At 44.1% G+C, this 18,159-nt stretch overlaps 1 protein-coding gene across 2 annotated transcripts; it reads left to right on the top strand.

Annotated features, from left to right (window-relative positions):
- The first annotated feature begins 646 nt into the window (after positions 1-646).
- On the top strand, positions 647-17,871 carry CRYM (crystallin mu). Of its 2 annotated transcripts, XM_072836034.1 has the most exons (8): positions 650-915; positions 1,404-1,557; positions 3,517-3,579; positions 8,304-8,405; positions 10,477-10,660; positions 14,087-14,208; positions 15,253-15,337; positions 17,521-17,871. In XM_072836034.1, the coding sequence occupies exons 1-8, from the start codon at positions 746-748 to the stop codon at positions 17,583-17,585; spliced, it is 945 nt and encodes a 314-aa protein (XP_072692135.1). In that variant the 5' UTR covers positions 650-745; the 3' UTR covers positions 17,586-17,871. The 2 variants fall into 2 exon arrangements, with proteins under 2 accessions (XP_072692136.1, XP_072692135.1); XM_072836035.1 differs by lacking the exon at positions 8,304-8,405 and having other exon boundaries at positions 647-915.
- The last annotated feature ends 288 nt before the right edge of the window (positions 17,872-18,159 follow it).

The raw sequence follows: 18,159 nt of genomic DNA, 5'->3' as shown, positions 1-18,159 counted from the left end.
GGTTACCCTCCTGTGCACATACTGTCTTATTCCCTCCTCTCTAGAATAAACTCCTTGGGAAAAAAAAAGATCTAAGTCACCTTACTGCATTCTTAGGCATTTTGGCTCTTTGTGTGACTGAGGCCTTTACATCTTGTCCTGGGAGCTTCCCCCTTTTTAAAAGGTGTAGGTTAGTTGAGTTAATCTAGAACAGGGTGAGCTTAAAGCAAACGATAGTCTGGGATCTGGAGGTGGGAGTGGGAGTAGGAGGGAGGTTGAGATAAGAGAGACCAGACAGCGGCAGAATCGAAAAGAAATGTATTTTGTTTCCTGTTTGTTTTTAATAACTATCTTCTTTTGTCTAAGATCTCCTAGTAGCAGAAAAAAATTTAAGGAAAAAGGAGCCCTGCCACCTTTTGCACCCTATCACCCCAGCCTCCTCTTTCCGGGTAAGGACGACTAGTTAGACGCCTAAGCGCTTTGCAAGGAACGTGGCTCCAGCTAAGTATAGGAATTGTGAAAGTGGACCCAAGAATACTAACTCCACTGCAACCCTGGGGAAACCAAGGTGGAGGGGACCCAGCTCGGCCAACCGAGGCGGGGCGGGGGGAGCGGGGGCTGCGGTCGGCGGAGACCCGAGTTGCTCCGCCCCCTCAGCTGGGCGGCGACCAGTAGGCGGCACCGCCGCGCAGCGCGTTCATATAGGGCGCAGCCCCGGGAGTACGGATCGCTGAGCCCTACCTGAAATTAGAAGGTCGGTGGCGAGATGAGCTGGGCGCCAGCGTTCCTGAGCGCTGCCGAGGTGCAGGAGCACCTCCGCAGCTCCAGCCTGCTCATCCCGCCTCTGGAGGCGGCTCTGGCCAACTTCTCCAGCGGCCCCGACGGAGGGGTCATGCAGCCGGTGCGCACCGTGGTGCCGGTGGCCAAGCACAGGGGGTGAGTGAGGAAGGCCGGGGCTAAGGGCTGGAGGAACTGGAAAGGTGGAAAGGGAGGCATGCATGCGAAGGGAAGCAGCGGGGGAAAGGAAGAGAGAGCTTGCCTAATCATTGCTAGTAACAGCTGCCACCTAATATTTGCGCTCTCGGCCGTGCCAAGTGGATGCTTTTCAAGGGTTATCTTGCTTAATTCAACACATGCTCCATATGGGTAGGTGTTGATGGAATCATTTTACTGATGGGGAAAATGGAGACTCAGAGGTTAAGTGACTTACCTAAGGCTACATCGGTAGATAGTGGCAGAACTAGAATGGTTTTTCTCATCCAAAGCCAGACTGTCCAACATACTCTGCACTGCCTAAAGAAAGGGCAGAGGAGAGGCAGGGGGGCGGGAGGACACAGGAAAGAGAAAGGAAGGTCTATGGGGACTTGATCGCACACCCCAGTGTTGGTAGGAAGGGGTTGAAGCTACTCCCTCTCTCCTTGTAGTTTCCTGGGGGTCATGCCGGCCTACAGTGCTGCAGAGGACGCCCTGACCACCAAGTTGGTCACCTTCTACGAGGGCCACAGCACCACCTCCACGGTCCCCTCCCACCAGGCCACTGTGCTGCTCTTTGAGCCCAGCAATGGCTCCCTTCTGGCGGTGAGCAACTCCTTGCCCTGGGGTGAAGTGGGGCCCTGGGGCCTAGAGTTAGTGCCCAAAGTTAGCTCTCTGAGATAGCTGGGTGAAGTTTTAATTGTGACCACAGATGCCCCGTATGAATGATGATGTCTCTGGATCCAGCAATGATAGAGGTTATCTGTGACCATGTATCTGTTTCTAGGACTGCCTGAAGATGCATAATCCAGCACCAGAGCCCACTGCTACTTCAAGTGTGTGACAGACAGTGTGGAAGTAATAATCTCATCATTCATGTATATATGCTCTTGTCCTATACCAGTTGCTCCAATATACAGTTTGATCAAATCCAGTAGCCAAAGAAACATTTATTTAGTGAATCTCTATAATGTGGAAGATCTTTCTGTAGGAATGTCCTGTAATCCCTGGGAGTCTTTTCTGACAGATACACAGTAACCTGTTTTAACATTTAATGATATCAAAATACAGCAGTAGCTCACTTACTGAGCACTTTGTATGTGTCAGGCGTGGTTCTGAACACTTTACATGTATTAATTTTCTTAATACTTAGAACCACTCTTTGAGGTAAGTAGTAGTAGTATGCCCATTTTACAGATGAGGAAACTGAGTTGTAGAGCACCAATGCCCTATCTTATGCAGATTTACATAACTAATAAGTGTATGGCTAGACTTCAGACCTACTCGGTGTAAGTCCACGGTCTTTGGTTTTTTGGAGACTATGTCTACTGCCTTTCCAACTGCCACTTAGCATTTACCATGTGCCCGAAAAGAGAAATTGATCTCAATTATGACAACATTCCTCCATGGGAGTTTTTATTTTCACACACACCCTCCCTCCCAATTTCTGTTGGGGTCCCTGAGCCTCAGAGTAGTAGAGTCACTTTGCTTGAGGTCACACAGCTGGTTAGTGAGTGAAAGGCCTAGGGAATCATTGCGAGATCTTTCTGACTAGGGAACCAATATTCTTTACTTATGTGCTCTGTGCCCTGTGCCCTGCAAGCTGGCTCTGAGACCATGCAGTTGAGTTGTTATCAGGGACAAATGCTTCATTCCTCCCAAACCTCCTCTGGATCTTTAAATCCTCTTCCCCTGATTTCAGGCTCCCCAAGGAACCTGACTGTAACATTACTCCTCTGAAAAGACTGTCTAGCTCTTCCCAACATACACTTATTCAAAGGAGACGACATTTGTGCTACCTACCAATGGTGGTTCCCCAGCAAAGTGGAACCAGCTCAGGCTTTTAAATGAAACGACAAGACCTTAGATCCTTTCTGAATCTGCTCAGTAAAAAGCAATTCACTTCCTTGTCTGTAAAATGAGAATACTCATGCTACCTGGTAAGGTCAACTAAGATGAATAACTTAAAAACAGGAGAATGGTCAAAGGATGGTGGTTATTTTTAGCTAGATGTAATTCAGAATCACCTGGGGAGCTTTTGAAAACAAGGATGTCTGGGTTCCTCCCTTAGGGATGCAGATTAGTTAATGCATCTGGGCGTTGGTATCTTCAGAAAGCTCCCCACGGGTATGGCAGGAGTGGAGAGCCATTGAGATAGAATTTCTTGGCTCTGGCACAGATATCAAATGACTTGCTCTAATTCTTCAAATTTATCTGTCATTTGGTATTTTGAGAGACCCAGGACAAGAAAAGAAAATGGGCAATCCATGAGGGCTCATTGGGCACAAGATTGTGTACGTTTATGTGAGTGCTTTTAACCCTTACAAAAACCCTCTGAATGGTTGGCATTATCTTTGTTTTTACAGGTGAGAAAAACGGTCCTTAGAGATTAAGATATCTCCTCAAAGTTGCATTTCTCATTAAGTGGAAGAATTAGATCCAGATTTGATAGCAAGCCTATGCTCTTTATAGGATACTATGATGCCTCCTAGGGCTGCCCTTTCTGAGCTACTTCTTTACTCTTAAAGAAGTGCCCCTGGCTCATTGTCTCTCCTTCCCTCCAAGGTCATGGATGGAAATGTCATAACCGCCAAGAGAACAGCTGCAGTTTCTGCCATCGCCACCAAGGTAAGACTAGTGCTAGGCTGTGCTGTTAAGGTTTGCTGGAGAGTGGGGTCAGGTGTCTCTGGCTTGAAAGCTTAAGGGAGAAGTGAGGAACTTATTTTGGTATTCCTTTGGACATAGCTAGAACCCCATATCCCAAATGTGGGATGTCAGGTGAGCACAGTGATTCACGAAATTATTAGCTACCATTTAATGAGGACTACCAGATTCTAGGTACCCTACATACATTATTCCTGATCTTCATATCAACCTTGCAAAGTATATATGAATATCTCCATTTGCCAGGTTTAGGGAATGTGGCTCAGAGAGGTTATGTGAGTTGCCGAAGATTGCACAGTTACTAAGCAACAGAGCAAGAATTTAAAATGTGACTTCTATGACTCCTAGGACTGCTTTCTGGCCCCTGTACCACACTGCTCCTGGTAAATCGGTGTAATTGCTCCATAGGCCAAAGCCAAGAAAATGAGGAGATCTGAGCAGACTCATGTATTCATTCAGCTAGGCCCTACCTGAGGCCCTACCATGTGTCGAGTGCTGTTCTAAATGTCAGGGATATGGCAGTGAAAAAAAACAGAGTGGCACACACATAGGAGGTTAGAGAATAAACAAGATGAAATTGATTTGCTAAGAAAATAATTAACCAAAAACAAATCCCTTTGAGTTTAATAATATACTAGGATTTGCTTTTAAAAAAAAAATCCTACTACCAGCAGAAAGCAGTGTGCTGGATGAAAATAAAGCAGAATCGAGAATATTAGGGAGGGGTAACCTTCCAAATTATCAGGGAAAATCTCACCTACCAAGAAGGTGACATTTGAATAAAGACTGAAGAAGTGAGTGAGAAGGGGGAAAGGGGGAACTCTCTAGGGGGAAGGGAAAGCACATGAAAGGGGTGATGATGTTCCCAAGCAGTGTCAGAGCATCCTACAAGAAAAACAGTATTTTTAGAGGTTAGGGTTAAGAGGAGGCTTGGAAAACTAGGTGTCTTCACATGAAATGGAGAAGTACAAGGTCTGCTGACACTAGTTTATGATGCCTTGGCATCAAGGAAGTGTGGGATCTGGGGAGCAGCAGAGACCAGGTGTTCAGACTGCGAGAGTGTTAAGATATTCGAAACACAGGATAGGGAAGGAGGAATGTGAGGATGAATCTGGTAATCCGTGTGGGAAGGGGGCAGACTACAGCACACGAACTAGTTTTTTGAATTATGTCCAGACTCAACTCAGACTGAAATAATCAAGGGACTCCTTGAGATATATTTGTTCTCTGGTACAGTACTGCCTTACATTCTTTTGTAAAGGTCTTTTCAACATAATTTCCCACCCGTTGTCTTGACACATCTTTGGGTTTCTGTGAGGAACGCAAAGAACGTACTATTGGCCTCCTTTCACATGGAAGGAGATGGAGACTAGGGCTTCCAGAAGTCGGGTAGCCCATGTAGCTGGAGGTCTTCTGAGGCCACCTGGTCTCTTGGCCCAAGTCTGTGGTTTTTCATCCCTGCTATGCAGCAGCATCACCTGGGGAATATTTTTAAAAATTCAGACCCCCAAACCACTGATCTGAAATCACTGAGGGTAGGGCCCAAGAAACTAGTTATTTTTTTCAATAGTCTCTGGTTAAGTCTGATGATCAACCAGGTTTGGAAACCAAACTCTTATAGCATCCAATTACACTTTGCTTTTTTGTATTGATAAAAATCTGCACTCCCACAAGAGCTGAGCATCATTAAGAAGATGCTTCAGAGCTTAAGCTGAAATGTCACAGCTTTATGCCCAGGGGTGCAGATGGGTTATTTCAATAAGGAACAAAGAGCCTATTATACTTTTTGCCCTGGAATAGAGAATATTTTCTTTTCTACCACTTCTCGTCCATTTAGGGCTTCAGGGAGGAGAATGAGAAGTTTTCGGCTCTGACAGTCACTATAACTCCTCTGCATTTGGGTTGCACATAACCTGAGTTGAGGACGCTCACATGCCTTAGCAAAGTGATTGTATATATCAGGGTTTATCCCTGGCATGCATTTATTCAACAAATATTTAAGGGTCTACCAGGGGCCAGATCTAGTGCTTGGCCTGCAGCATAGAATGGTGAGCAAAACCAGACAACAGTACCTGCTATCATGGAACAGAGTGTCCATTTGGGAAAACAGATGTTAACCCAAAGATCATACCAATAAATGTAAAACCGCAACCCTGAAAAATACATTGAATGCAAGAGATGAAGTGCTGTGAGAGTGTATAACAGAGGGTCTGTGGGACTTGGGATGGCTTTTCCTGTATAAAGGATATCTGAGCAGAAATTTGTAGCGGGAATTACTTGTGAGGGACAGAAAGGAAAGTATTCCATGAAGAGGAAAGAACTTGTGCAAAGGCCCTGTGGTTGATGGAAGCACATGTGCTTGGGAACCCACAAAGAAGGTGGTATGGCTGAAGGACAAGAAGTGCAGGGGAGCATGGCCTGAGAGGGGGCTGGGTAAGATGGCAGGGGTAGACTACACAGTGCTGTTCATTAGCAAATGCAGATGAAACACACTTTCAAACTCTACCTAAGAAACCTAGCAGATTCGTATACCTGCTTTTAATTATCTGCGTGCTTTGGAAAAAGAATGAAGTACCACTAGTCCTATTATTTTTTAGTAAGTCTTATAAATGTTATACTATTTAGGGAGAGGGATGCCAATTGTGACATTACCAAGGCAACAAATTATCAAGATAACCAATCAGAATTAGAGATTTAGTTTCAGAAGTGGAAGGTTACTTTTAGAGGACACCGCAAGAATTTCTGCAGCCCAGTACACTTCTAAGAATAGATTCATATTAACTGAGGACAGAAAAAAAAATTGATTTAGTTTAGGAAAAAATCACCTAATTCTCCTTGTTGGCTAAGAGCATAAGATTGCTTGTTTTGTGGATAAAACTTTTCAAGTCAGATACCTTGAACAATAGTTTATGGCACAAAATGGTATCTCTCCTTCTGTAGCTAAAGCAGAGATGAACATTTGCTCATACTTCTAAGACTCCTTTTTTGCTACTAATTAATAATTCAAGAGACTGTCACTTTTAAGATTACATTTCAGAAATACAGTAGTTAAGATTGTAAGAAAGAGCAGGCCCAAGGGACTCAGATTTTACTAAATGAAATAGAGAAAGGGCAAAAGAAGGTCTTATTTAATATGAATGGCTTGAGGGGCAAGTGATGTCCTCTATACCAGTAGTTCCCAACCCAGAATGATTTTGCCTCCTACCCCCACCCCCAAGGACATTTAGCAATATCTGGAGACATTTTTGGTTGTCAAAATTAGGGGAGGTAGGTGATGCTTCATCTAATGGATAGAGGCAGGGCTGCTGCTAAACATCCTGTGCATTCACAGGATAGTCCACCCACCAACTCGGGCAATAAAGAATTATCCAGCCCAAATGTCAGTAGTAGGACATTAGAGGTTCCCAGTCAGTGGAACCAGTCAGGTTCTCAGACAGTGCTGAGGTTCAGGAACCCACTTTATATCTTATACAAAACAGTGGATAGGTGCCAAATCCGTGCAAATAAGACAGTCTCTGTCCTCATGGGCATACAGACCATTACAAGAAAATAAATCACAGGATCCCTTGGTGTCTCAGCAGTTTGGCACCTGCCTTTGGCTCAGGGCATGATCCTGGAGTCCCGGGATCGAGTCTTGCATCAAGCTCCCTGCATGGAGCCTGCTTCTCCCTCTGCCTGTGTCTCTGCCCCCCTCTCTCTGTGTCTCTCATGAATAAATAAACAAAATCTTTAAATCTTTAAAGAAAAGAGGGTAGCCCTGGTGGCTCAGCGGTTTAGTGCCACCTTCAGCCCAGGGCCTGATCCTGGAGATCCGGGATCCAGTCTCACGTCGGGCTCCCTGCATGGAGCCTGCTTCTCCCTCTGCCTGTGTCTCTGCCTCTCTCTCTCTCTCTCTCTCTCTCTCTCGAATAAATAAATAAAATCTTTAAAAAATAAAGGAAAAGAAAAGAAATCTGTAAACAAATAAGTACTGTGAAGTGGTGACTTCTCACTTGACCTCCTGGAGAGGTGACACTTGATATGAGTTGGTCGTAGAACCCCAGTCCCAAACAGACACACATACATCCCCAGCAGCTGCCACAATTGCTCTACATTACTCTCTAAAGGAAGATGGAGGCTGAGAAAGGATCAAAAGTGGGCTCAGAAAATATAGCTGAGAACCTTGAGTAACAAGGGCCCATGGATTCTAGGTAGCTCTTAGAAGTAACTCAGAGCTCTGAGAGGTGGATGTGGCTTCTCATGTCCCCAAGGTAGGTTTGGCTTCTCATGTCCCCAAGACAGAGTAGCACAGGAAAGAGAATGTGGGCTTTGGAGAGTGAAAGATGTGGTTTTGGAGCTCCATCGTACCATTTCATAGTTGTAGGACTCTGAGCAAGTTACTTAACCTCTCTGGACCCCAATTTCTTCATCTGGAAGAAGAGGATAAAAGTAGGAGTGCCTAGTTCACAGGGTCATTGGTTGGACTAAATGAGATCATGAGGCTATAAAGCATTGGCATATATTAGTGCTCAGTGAAGGTTCCCTCCTCCTCTCTGCACTCTGTAGAGGGGAAACTGAAACACAAAATGATATCTCCTTCATTTCCTGAGAGATAGTGAGGAGCTGAAGATAGGGTAGAAGACACCTGATATTCAAACCATGGCTGCTGTCTCTCCCTTGACCTTTGCCACCTTGTTTCTCTCAAATAGTTTTTGAAACCACCCAGCAGTGAAGTGCTGTGCATCCTGGGGGCTGGGGTCCAGGCCTACAGCCACTACGAGGTCTTCACAGAGCAGTTCTTCTTTAAGGAGGTAAGTCCAGGGAAGGTTGGGGGAGAAGACAGGAGGGAGCAGTCAGGGGCATTTATCTATACTCCTTCACTGCAACGATGTGGGCTATTCTAAAATAGTTAGGTTGAGAGTCAGATCTAGACCATTCTTTTAATGACTTGCCCAGAAGTCCTGTTGGAGGCAAAGAGACGTGAATCACCTGTCTCTAGTTTCTTTATTCCTAGGGTATGCCAGAGGACATAGCAAGCCTATGCAGTTAAAGGATTATATTATATCCATTATATATACATTCAGTTTTCCTTTGGGTCCCTCTCCATGCTTCTCCTAGGAGAATCTGGGGGTCTTTCGGTATTGAGGGGTATGGACCCACAAAGTCAGAACCAGGCCCAGAAGGCAAGAGGCCCAGCACCCTGTTTCTACAGCCTGGGTGTTGGTCCATCTTTCCCCAGTCATGACTCCCACTTCTGATGGAACCATTTGATGCTACTTTTATTTTTTGTACGTGTGAGAGGGATAGGGAAGATTTTAAAATGACATTTTTTATTCTTACCTTTTAAAAGATTTTAAAAATTTATTTGAGAGAGAGAGCATGAGTTGTTGGAGGAGCAGAGGGAGAGGGAAAAGCAGGGAGCCAAACTCAGGGGCTCATTCCCAGGACCCTGAGATCATGACCTAGCCAAAGGAAGTTACTTAACAGACTGAGCCACTCAGCTGCCACAATATGACATTTTTAAAAAAGATTTATTTACTTATTTGAGAGAGAGAGAGAATGTGGGCAGGGAAGGACAGAGGGAGAGAGGAGTCTTCAAACAGACTCCCCGCTGAGTGCAAGCCTGATGCAGGGCTCAATCCCACAACCCTGAGATCGTGATCTAAGCCGAAATCAAGATTTGGCTGCTAAACCAACTGAGCCACCCAGATGCCCCTTAAAATATGACTTTTTAATGATAATAAATAATACCTCTGCTCTGGCAAATGTAGACTACAAGGAAGAAAAAAAAAAGTACCTTTTATCTGTTTTCAATAATAAGCAGTTCACACTTTCCAATCCTTTCATTAGCTATTCATAAAGTAATTTCTATCATGTTAGATATACCCAGTTGTATATCCTGTCTTTTCATGAAATGTTCTAACACCATCACTTTTCAGATTACCTATCTTTTGTATCCTATTTGCATAATTTTTTATCAAGGAAGGTGCAATGCGTAGCCATTCTCTTTTGACTGGGTATCCTATATTGTTTCTTACCTTGGTTGATGAACTTACTTAAACATAACATTTACTTCTGTATTTCTTATGTTTCCTTGTGAGAGATTCTTCAGGCCTTGTTTTCATTTGAAGGTTGACAACCTCCACTCCACACGTGGAAGTCTGCTAAGCAGGCTGGCGAGTCCCCACCTCGTGGTGGGGCTAATGACCCTACTCCCACCAGCATCTGCCAGAATTTTAACTATAGCTACGACTCTTGACTTTTTCATCCCTTACACAGTTCACTTCTCCAACACTTCTCATTTTCAACCCCCTACATACCCTTCACAGATCAGGTTACTCTATCAGTTACTCTATGCACGGCACTGCCATAGAATCCCACATCTGCTATGAGTCCTTTACAGCGTCTCAAACACAAAGTGGGAGTATCATGTTCACTGTACCCACTTATCATGTGAATTTCATAGAGATGAAAACTTAGGCTGCATGAGGTTAAGTCATTTCAAGAGTGAGGAGAAGGTGACAGAGTGAGGATTGATTCCAAGCCTGCCTAGCTCCAGAGCTCGCTCTGCTATTAAGTTATATAGTAATATCTATTAAGCTATAGAGGCTAGGTATCCCTGGCTAGAACCGGAAAACTGCCTCCACTTCTTGCAAGGAGAAAGGAGTAGAGGAAGGTCATTTTCAAATATTTGGTCAGGTGTCTTCCCTGATTAATGCTGTACCCTTGATCAAATGCTCTTTCTCCATAGGGGGTGATTTAAACAACCACAGCCCTTACCCCAGAGTGGTTCAGCTTTCCCCTGGTACCCCTGGGCTTGATGAAACATAAACAGTCAAACAATCATGGCACCAATGTCCTTCTTGTTACCCTTCAATGAAGGTGAGGATATGGAACCGCACCAAAGAAAATGCAGAGAAGTTTGCAGACACAGTTCAAGGAGAAGTACAGGTCTGTTCATCAGTCCAGGAGGCTGTGACGGGTGCAGATGTGATCATCACAGTCACCATGGCAACAGAGCCCATTTTGTTTGGTGAATGGGTGAAGCCGGGGGCTCATATCAATGGTAAGCAGAGTAACTCCATAAACCACGGGTAGGCAGTGGCCAGAGTTGTCCCTAGGCTGGACCGAACAGCTGCATCTGCAGTGATGTTTTACTCATGCAGAATGAGCAGGCCTTTTAAGGTCCTCAGAAACATGTGAGCCCTGAAAAACAATATTCACTCAAAAATATGAAACAGAAGTCACAAACCTGAAACCTATAATAAATTTAATTAAAGTTCTATAAAATGTAGCATTATGACACATGGTCAGTCACAGCTAAGTTCTTAAATGTAATGAAATTTAAATCACAAAAGCTAAATGATTCATTCTTTCTTAATGATACTTAGACTAACTCCCCCCCAGTTTTTTTTAATTGTAGCACAAAAGACATTCAATGTGCCATGTGGATGCTCTTTAATATGTGTGATCGGATATGTGGGACTCCAAACATAAGAGTTCCTGGGCTTCTGAAGACTCCCAAATGGCTCTGGAGGTTTTAGCAAGAGCTAGTCTATATTGAATACTTACTACTGCAGATGCTGTTCTAAATTCTTGATTTGTATTCAATCAGTCTTTACGACAACCTTATGAGGTAGGAGCTATTATTATCACAACCCTCATTTTATAGGTGGGTAAACCAAGGCATGGAGAAATCAAGTAACTTGCCCAAAGTTAGAAGTCTTTAGAGATAGAGCTGGGATTTGAACTGGGGTGATCTACCCTCAGAGCCCAAGCTCTTAACTTATGTTCTATATTATCTTCCAATAAGAAGACTGGAATCTGGTGATTGAGCAGCCAAATACTAGGGATTTAAACATGTTCTCAGTGCCCTGTGTTTTAGTGACAAGCACATGGTGTGAACTCAAAAGCTAAGAATTCTGTACACATTGGCAGATGAACAGGCAGTAGCCAAGTGTCATGATTATGCATCCACTCACAAATGTGTATTGAATGCCTACCATGTGCCAGGCACTGTTCTAGATGCTGAGCAGGCCAAAATAAACCAGCACTCAAGGTCATTGCTTTCCTGGTGCTCACATTCTAGGGAGGGGAAATAGGTAACAAACAGGTAAATAAATAGATGAGCTGATGGTTCCAGCTAAAGATTAAGTTCTGTGGAGGAGACAAAAGTGTGGCATGTCTGAGGAATGGGCCAAAGCCAAGTGAAGCTCTCAGCCTGTGTGGGTGGTGTTATGATGTGGGTCCAGGGGGTAGATAGGCAAGAGATGGGTCAGTTCTGGATTTATGGACAGTAACACCACTTCTGGAAGGACTTTGGAAATCAAGAGAAACTGGTTCTTGGTGAAATGGATATTGCTCAATCTTCAGCAAGACAAGCTTGATTTTTTTTTAACCCTAAAGCAGCATGTATTTATTATCATGCAGTTTCTATGGTTTCGGGAGTCTGGACATGGGTCAGCTGGGTCCTCTGCTCACACAAGGAGGAAATCAAGGTGTTGTCCAAGCTGCTATCTCATCTAGAGCTCAAAGCCCTCTTCCAGGCTCAGGTGGTTGTGGCAGATTCTTTACATTGTAGGACAGGAGTGCCTGTTTCCTTAGGGCGACTCTCAACTTCTAGAGGCAACCCACCTTCCTTGTAATGTGGATGCTCCATCTTCAAAGCCAACAATAGAGAATCTCTCTCACACTGTGAATCCCCAGGAAGGGCTGTCTTGATTTTGAGGCAAGATGTCTCTTCTATTTCCCTAGCCTAAAGGCAAAATTGGTTTGTATGTTTATAGAGGCATCAAATATACTTCAGAGAAGTATGTTGCAAGTGCAGTTGACAGGGAAATACCAACAATAGATTTCCCTTACTTTGCAGCTTAGCTTAGAGATAGACCCAATTCCACCCTCCCCTGCACTTCCCTCATCCTGCCTGCGTACCCACCCCAGCTGGGGTCTGACCCTCACCCATTCTTGCTCCACTGAAGCAAGGCCAGCACCCATTCTGAGTCAGACCCCCTCCCTTTGCTGCCTGGCCCACCTCCATCTCCCTAAGTAGCCTCACACAACCCTTTGAGAACTCACCCTGCTCAGAAGAACTGGGGCAGGAGAGGGTGGGGGTTGTGGGGAGACACAAGGGCAATGAGAAGAGGTGGCTTGAGAAGCTAGGGTTTTTCCCACCAGCTTATGATTTATTTACAAGCTTCATTTAGTTTGTGCTTTTGTTCTATAGAACTCGCCCACACAAATGACCTCCAAGAAGGACATTTTTCCACCACTCTCGTTGAAATTAGAGTGAGGGGGACAACAGCAGGAGAGGGGGCAAGTAAAGAAAACTGGACACAGTGTGAGAAGGCATATAAATGCTGCCCTATGTTGGGCTAAGGCTTTATAATGGTTTCCAAAGACTAGCTGGCCATGGGCTGGATCCAGCCAGCAGATGTGTTTTGTTTGGACCATAGTATGCTCCAAAAATCAAGAAATAACACATGCAAATAGATTTCCTGCTTCTCTTTAAAAAGAAGAAAAATGAGGGGGAAGAGGAGAATATCTAACAGCAGCCCTGCATTCTCACATGGCCACAATTAGCTGGAGCTGAAGGATGATTGCTGTCTTTACAAGGGCCTGCTTTCTTCTGTGTACTTGGGCCTTTACCATGTCCAACCCAGTCCCTCTGACCAGCTTTGTTCCTGTTCATTACCTGCCTGGCCCTGCAGGCATTTGATGGCAGCTTCTGCATTATCTCACATGCCAGTGCCAGGAGGCATGATTCCTTGGATTCTTCATTATGCTCCTGGGCTCTGCAAAGGATGTGAAATCTTGGTGCCAGCATGGAGCCAGTTTCCTCTTTATTGGGGCTTCTCCATTTCCCTGGCCCTGAGCTCTTTTGTCATGAGTTAAGAGAGAAATGATTGAGGGTGAGGAATGAGAATGATTCAAAAGCAAGCAAATTGACAGATGATGGAGGAGTGCAGGGTATGAATAAGCTGTTAAGTGATGTCTCTGTTCCAAGGCTCTTATGAAGAAGTTGCTGCCCCAGATAAATGGAAGAAGTATGAAAGGCATGGCTCGCTCAGAGCCAGGAGGTATACTTATTAGATACATAAAACCGTGGTGAGCACCTTCACTTCTTGGATCCTCTGTGCATATTTTAAGTGGGAATCAGACATGAAGTGTACTTGTGAGGACTATAAATAATACGTGTGAAACATCCCACAGCTAGTAGGCAACCAATAAATGCTGAGTTGCCTCAAAATCTTTTAGAAAGATCTTGATATGAAATGCAAAAAAAGAAAAAAAAAAGACCGGCATTATTCTTATTGATGAGTGTTTATTCTTGCTGATTGGGAGGGGTTGGCACTGGGAAATAAGGAATCCCAAATCTGAATGTTCCTGTGTATCGTATGTCACTTCCTTTTCCCCTACCCCTCTTCTATTCTTTGACATAGTAGTGTCCCTTGCTGCTAGTTCTGAGCTCAGGGTATGTTTTGCTATCTCTCAGCCATCGGAGCCAGCAGACCCGACTGGAGAGAGCTGGATGATGAGCTGATGAAACAGGCTGTGCTGTATGTGGACTCCCAGGAGGCTGCTCTGAAAGAGTCTGGAGATGTCCTATTGTCAGGGGTGAGCCTCTTTTCCCGGTGGGCTGCTGTCCAGCTGGTTTCACTGGGATCCCAAGGTTTCATTAACCTCCCCTTCCATTTGGACAGCCCCAGACCTCAGTCACACCCCAGACCTCAGTCACCCCCACTTCTTTGGGGGGGGTGTGTGTGTGTGACAGCTCCTAAACATCTCTCAACCCTATCTAATCCCCTCTGAAGTAATGTGGCCATTATGGTAGTGACATGTGTTTTCCTGTCCCCTTTGCCTGGAGAGAGCAGCCTGATGGATTTTTCCATCAGATCAAGCTGTCTTACAAGGCAGTAAGGTTGGGAGATAAGTGCCTGAAAACCTTTCCAATGTGGCCAACAAAATAGGACTGGAGTTGGTCACTTTTGGCCGTATTCTTTTGTAATCAGAGCATAGGAAAAAAAGAGAGCTGCCAAAATGGGTGCCTCCACCCAGACCCACCCCCCGGCCTCCAGTTCCCCCGCGTGGCCCACTCCGAGGCCCTCTTCCTCAATAATTTCTAATTCTCTCACCTCCTGTTCTATCTTCCTAATATCTTTTCAATTCCTTGGACCAATCAGATTTGCTGTAGCTCCCTAGAGCTAAGGCACTAATCCCTCTCAGGTCTTTTTTTTTTTTTAGTGTAATTTTCACAGGAGGTTTTATTATTGTTTCTGTGTTGGTCCTAAGTGTTTTTGCAAATGCACAGAGAAAATAAAACTAAACTCCTTGTTAAAAACAAAAAAAACAAAAAAACAAAACAAAAAAAAAAACATGCTTATTTCCTCACTGACCTATTGTCTTGGCTGGACATTCCCCTGGTCACAAACTTATATCTCTGCATTCATGGTAACACAAAGGCAGATGCTATGCAAAAAAAAAAAAAAAATTTATTTTGTTTATTTATTTATTTACTTAATGAGGGAAGCCATTTTATAAATGGCCTTATGTCAGGTTTTTCCCTTACCTGGTTCTCGATGCCCTCCCTGCCCTGCCTCAGGAGCTGGCTGGAGTGGACATTGGCTCCATGGCCTGGGTCAGTGTATGTTCATTTCACAGGCCGAGATCTTCGCTGAGCTGGGAGAAGTAGTGAAGGGAGTGAAGCCAGCACACTGTGACAAGACAACAGTGTTCAAGTCTTTGGGTAAGGACTATAGCTCCCAGGGCACACATCCAACCAGAGCACAAGGCAGGTTAGCCCATTGGTGGAAAGAGGAATGAGTCACTGGACTCCATACATGAGTCATGAAATCCATCACTTGGGTCAGTTATTCACACAATGATTCACTCATCATTCACACTTGGTCAGGCTCATAGAATAGTGGGTAAGCCCATGAACTCTAGAACTGGGTGGTCCTGGGTTGGCTTCCCTTCTGTGCCAGTCCCTGGATATGCGTCCTTGGGAAGGGACCTCACCTGTCTGAGCCACAGTTTCTTCATCACCTGTTATCGCCAGTGTTTTTGAGAATTCAGTGACGTGTGTGTGTGTGTGTGTGTAAAACAATTTGCACATAGCAAGTATCAGCAATAAATCATTTACACTTCGAGCTAAATAAAAGTTGGAAGAATCAAATAAGATTAAAAACAGGGAGGAAGGCAAACCATAGGAGACTCTTAACTATAGGAAACAAACTGGAATTTGCTGGAAGGGAGGTGGGTGGGGTGATAGGGTAACTGGGTGATGTGCATTAAGGAGGGCATGTGATGTAGTTAACACTGGGGGTTATATACAACTGATGAATCACTAAATTCTACCCTGAAGTTAATAATATACTGTATGTTAACTAACTTGAATTTAAATAAAACCAAAAAAGTAATAATAAGGTAAATGAAAGTCAGAAGAAGGTATCCTTCAGGGGATAAAGATGTTGTAAGACAGGGAGCTTAAGGGAAATGGCAAGGAGACCCACCAAGAGATCCATGCGGGAAGTATAACTGGAGACCCCTTTTTTTTCCTTCCTTCCCTATGCTTCTACTTGCTAATTTGAGAAGGGCTTCCATGGGGAGCCCCATTACCACCAGACTTGTGCAGGCAGAAGTACAACCAGGGACGGGCTCCCAGTAGCCAATCTGCTCCTCTTCCCAGCAACTACACCCTACCAGGTCTAAAGAAATGACACACATGGTAATAGAACTGATAGTCAGTTAATACACCTAAAATACTGATACACTCCCAAACTGGTTGATAAATAGTTGCTGCCCTGAGCCCCTCACAATTGTCCTCTGCCCCTCTCTCAAGATCTTTTCTATTTCCTATGATCAAGCACACAAAGCTCTCATGCTTGGGAGAACATTAAGAGGGCTCTGACCACCTAGCATTCTTGCCAGTCAGTATCTGTGCCTTGGTGGTTTTTAAATATTTTAAAAGTCTCTCATGCACAGAGAGATAGGCAAAGGCAATATAAACTTTACCCAATGCCTGGTTCAAAGACATTATACTGATCCAGTTGTGACAAAATTTCAAGTTCAGAGCAGATCAGAAGTCAGCAACCCCTTCAGAAGACGATACTACAGAAGTCTGTTCCACCCTCTTAAGCAATGTTTGTTTTCTTGCTTTGGAGATTGGTTTATCGGCACATCTTTTCATCTAGCAGATGCATATTAAACATCTCCTATGTATCAGACTGTACTGGGTACAGTGGTGACTACAAGAATTAATAAATCAGCCCCTGTCCTTTGAGAACATACACCCAATGAGGTTGAGTTATGTATCCAAAACAACAAGATAAATGGAGTTGCTGAAGGATGCAGGGTTTGGACTAGACTGAGGGTCAACAAATGATAGCCTGTGGGCCATACTAAGCCCACTACCTGTTTTTGTCCTGCCTCCAAACTAGGGATGGTTTCTAATTAAATGACTAGGGGAAAAAAAAGAATATTTTATGACAAATGAAAATGATATGAAATTCAAACTTCAGTGTCCATAAAGAAAGTTTTATTGGAACGTGGCCAGGCTTATTTCTTTACCTATCCTATGACTGCTTTTGCACTAAAAGGGCTGAGTTCATCGCAAGAGACCATAGGGCTTGCAAAGCCTAAATATTTTCCATCTGGCCCTTCACAGAAAGGTTTATGACCCGTGAACTAAACTTTGAAAGAAACTCAAAATGTGTTTGGTGGGCATTTCTCACTTAGTATCTTGTCCCCGCCCCACTCTGTCCTTCGCAGACCTTCCAAGCCTACACTCACCTCGGGTATCATTCTGTGTTACCCTGATGAGCATTAGCAGCACAGACAATGTTTTCAAAAACTGCCAGTCACAGGGTCTGGGCTGTTCCAGGAAAAGTTGTTCTGACAAAAACTGAACGACATTTCTGTCTGTTCCAGGAATGGCGGTGGAAGACATGGTTGCAGCCAAACTAGTGTACGATTCCTGGTCATCTGGTAAATAAAACAAAGGATCTTTGCATTGAAGTAGATGTTACAGATCAAGGGATGCTGTTACCAGCTGTTTCATGATTTCTAGATCAAATGAGGGAGTCCAGTGCCTAGTGAGCTATATAGTTTTGAGCTTATCATGTCTTACCTTAACTAATGAGATCCCCATTTGTGTGTGTAGTTGGAAAGCAAAACTAGGTGGCCATTTCTTCTGTTATACCAGATTATAGCAAATGTCCTTTCCCTATATTTCACTGCATTTTTGTAATTCCTTGAAATAAAGCATTTTCCAATTCTGCACTTCTTGCTTTGGTCATTTCTATGCTTCATGGCAAAGAAAGTGAGGGGATCATGTGCTTCCATCACTTCCTGGGGAGTTCCAAGGACTATCATTTATTTTTATTTTTTAAATTAGCATACAATTCATGTACCATAAAATTTACCAGTTTACACAATTCAGTGATTTTTAGCATGTTTACAGGGTGCAACCTGTAATCACTACTGTCTAATTCCAGAACATTTCATCACCCCCAAAAAAGAATCCTGGTACTCATTAGCAGTCATTCCCCTTTCTTTCTTCTTCCCAGC

The sequence above is a fragment of the Canis lupus genome, chromosome 8 (genome assembly GCF_048164855.1).
Source record: "Canis lupus baileyi chromosome 8, mCanLup2.hap1, whole genome shotgun sequence".
Classification (NCBI taxonomy): domain Eukaryota; kingdom Metazoa; phylum Chordata; class Mammalia; order Carnivora; family Canidae; genus Canis; species Canis lupus.
Note: the sequence above shows the minus strand (reverse complement) of the source record. Positions and strands in the feature narration are given on the sequence as shown.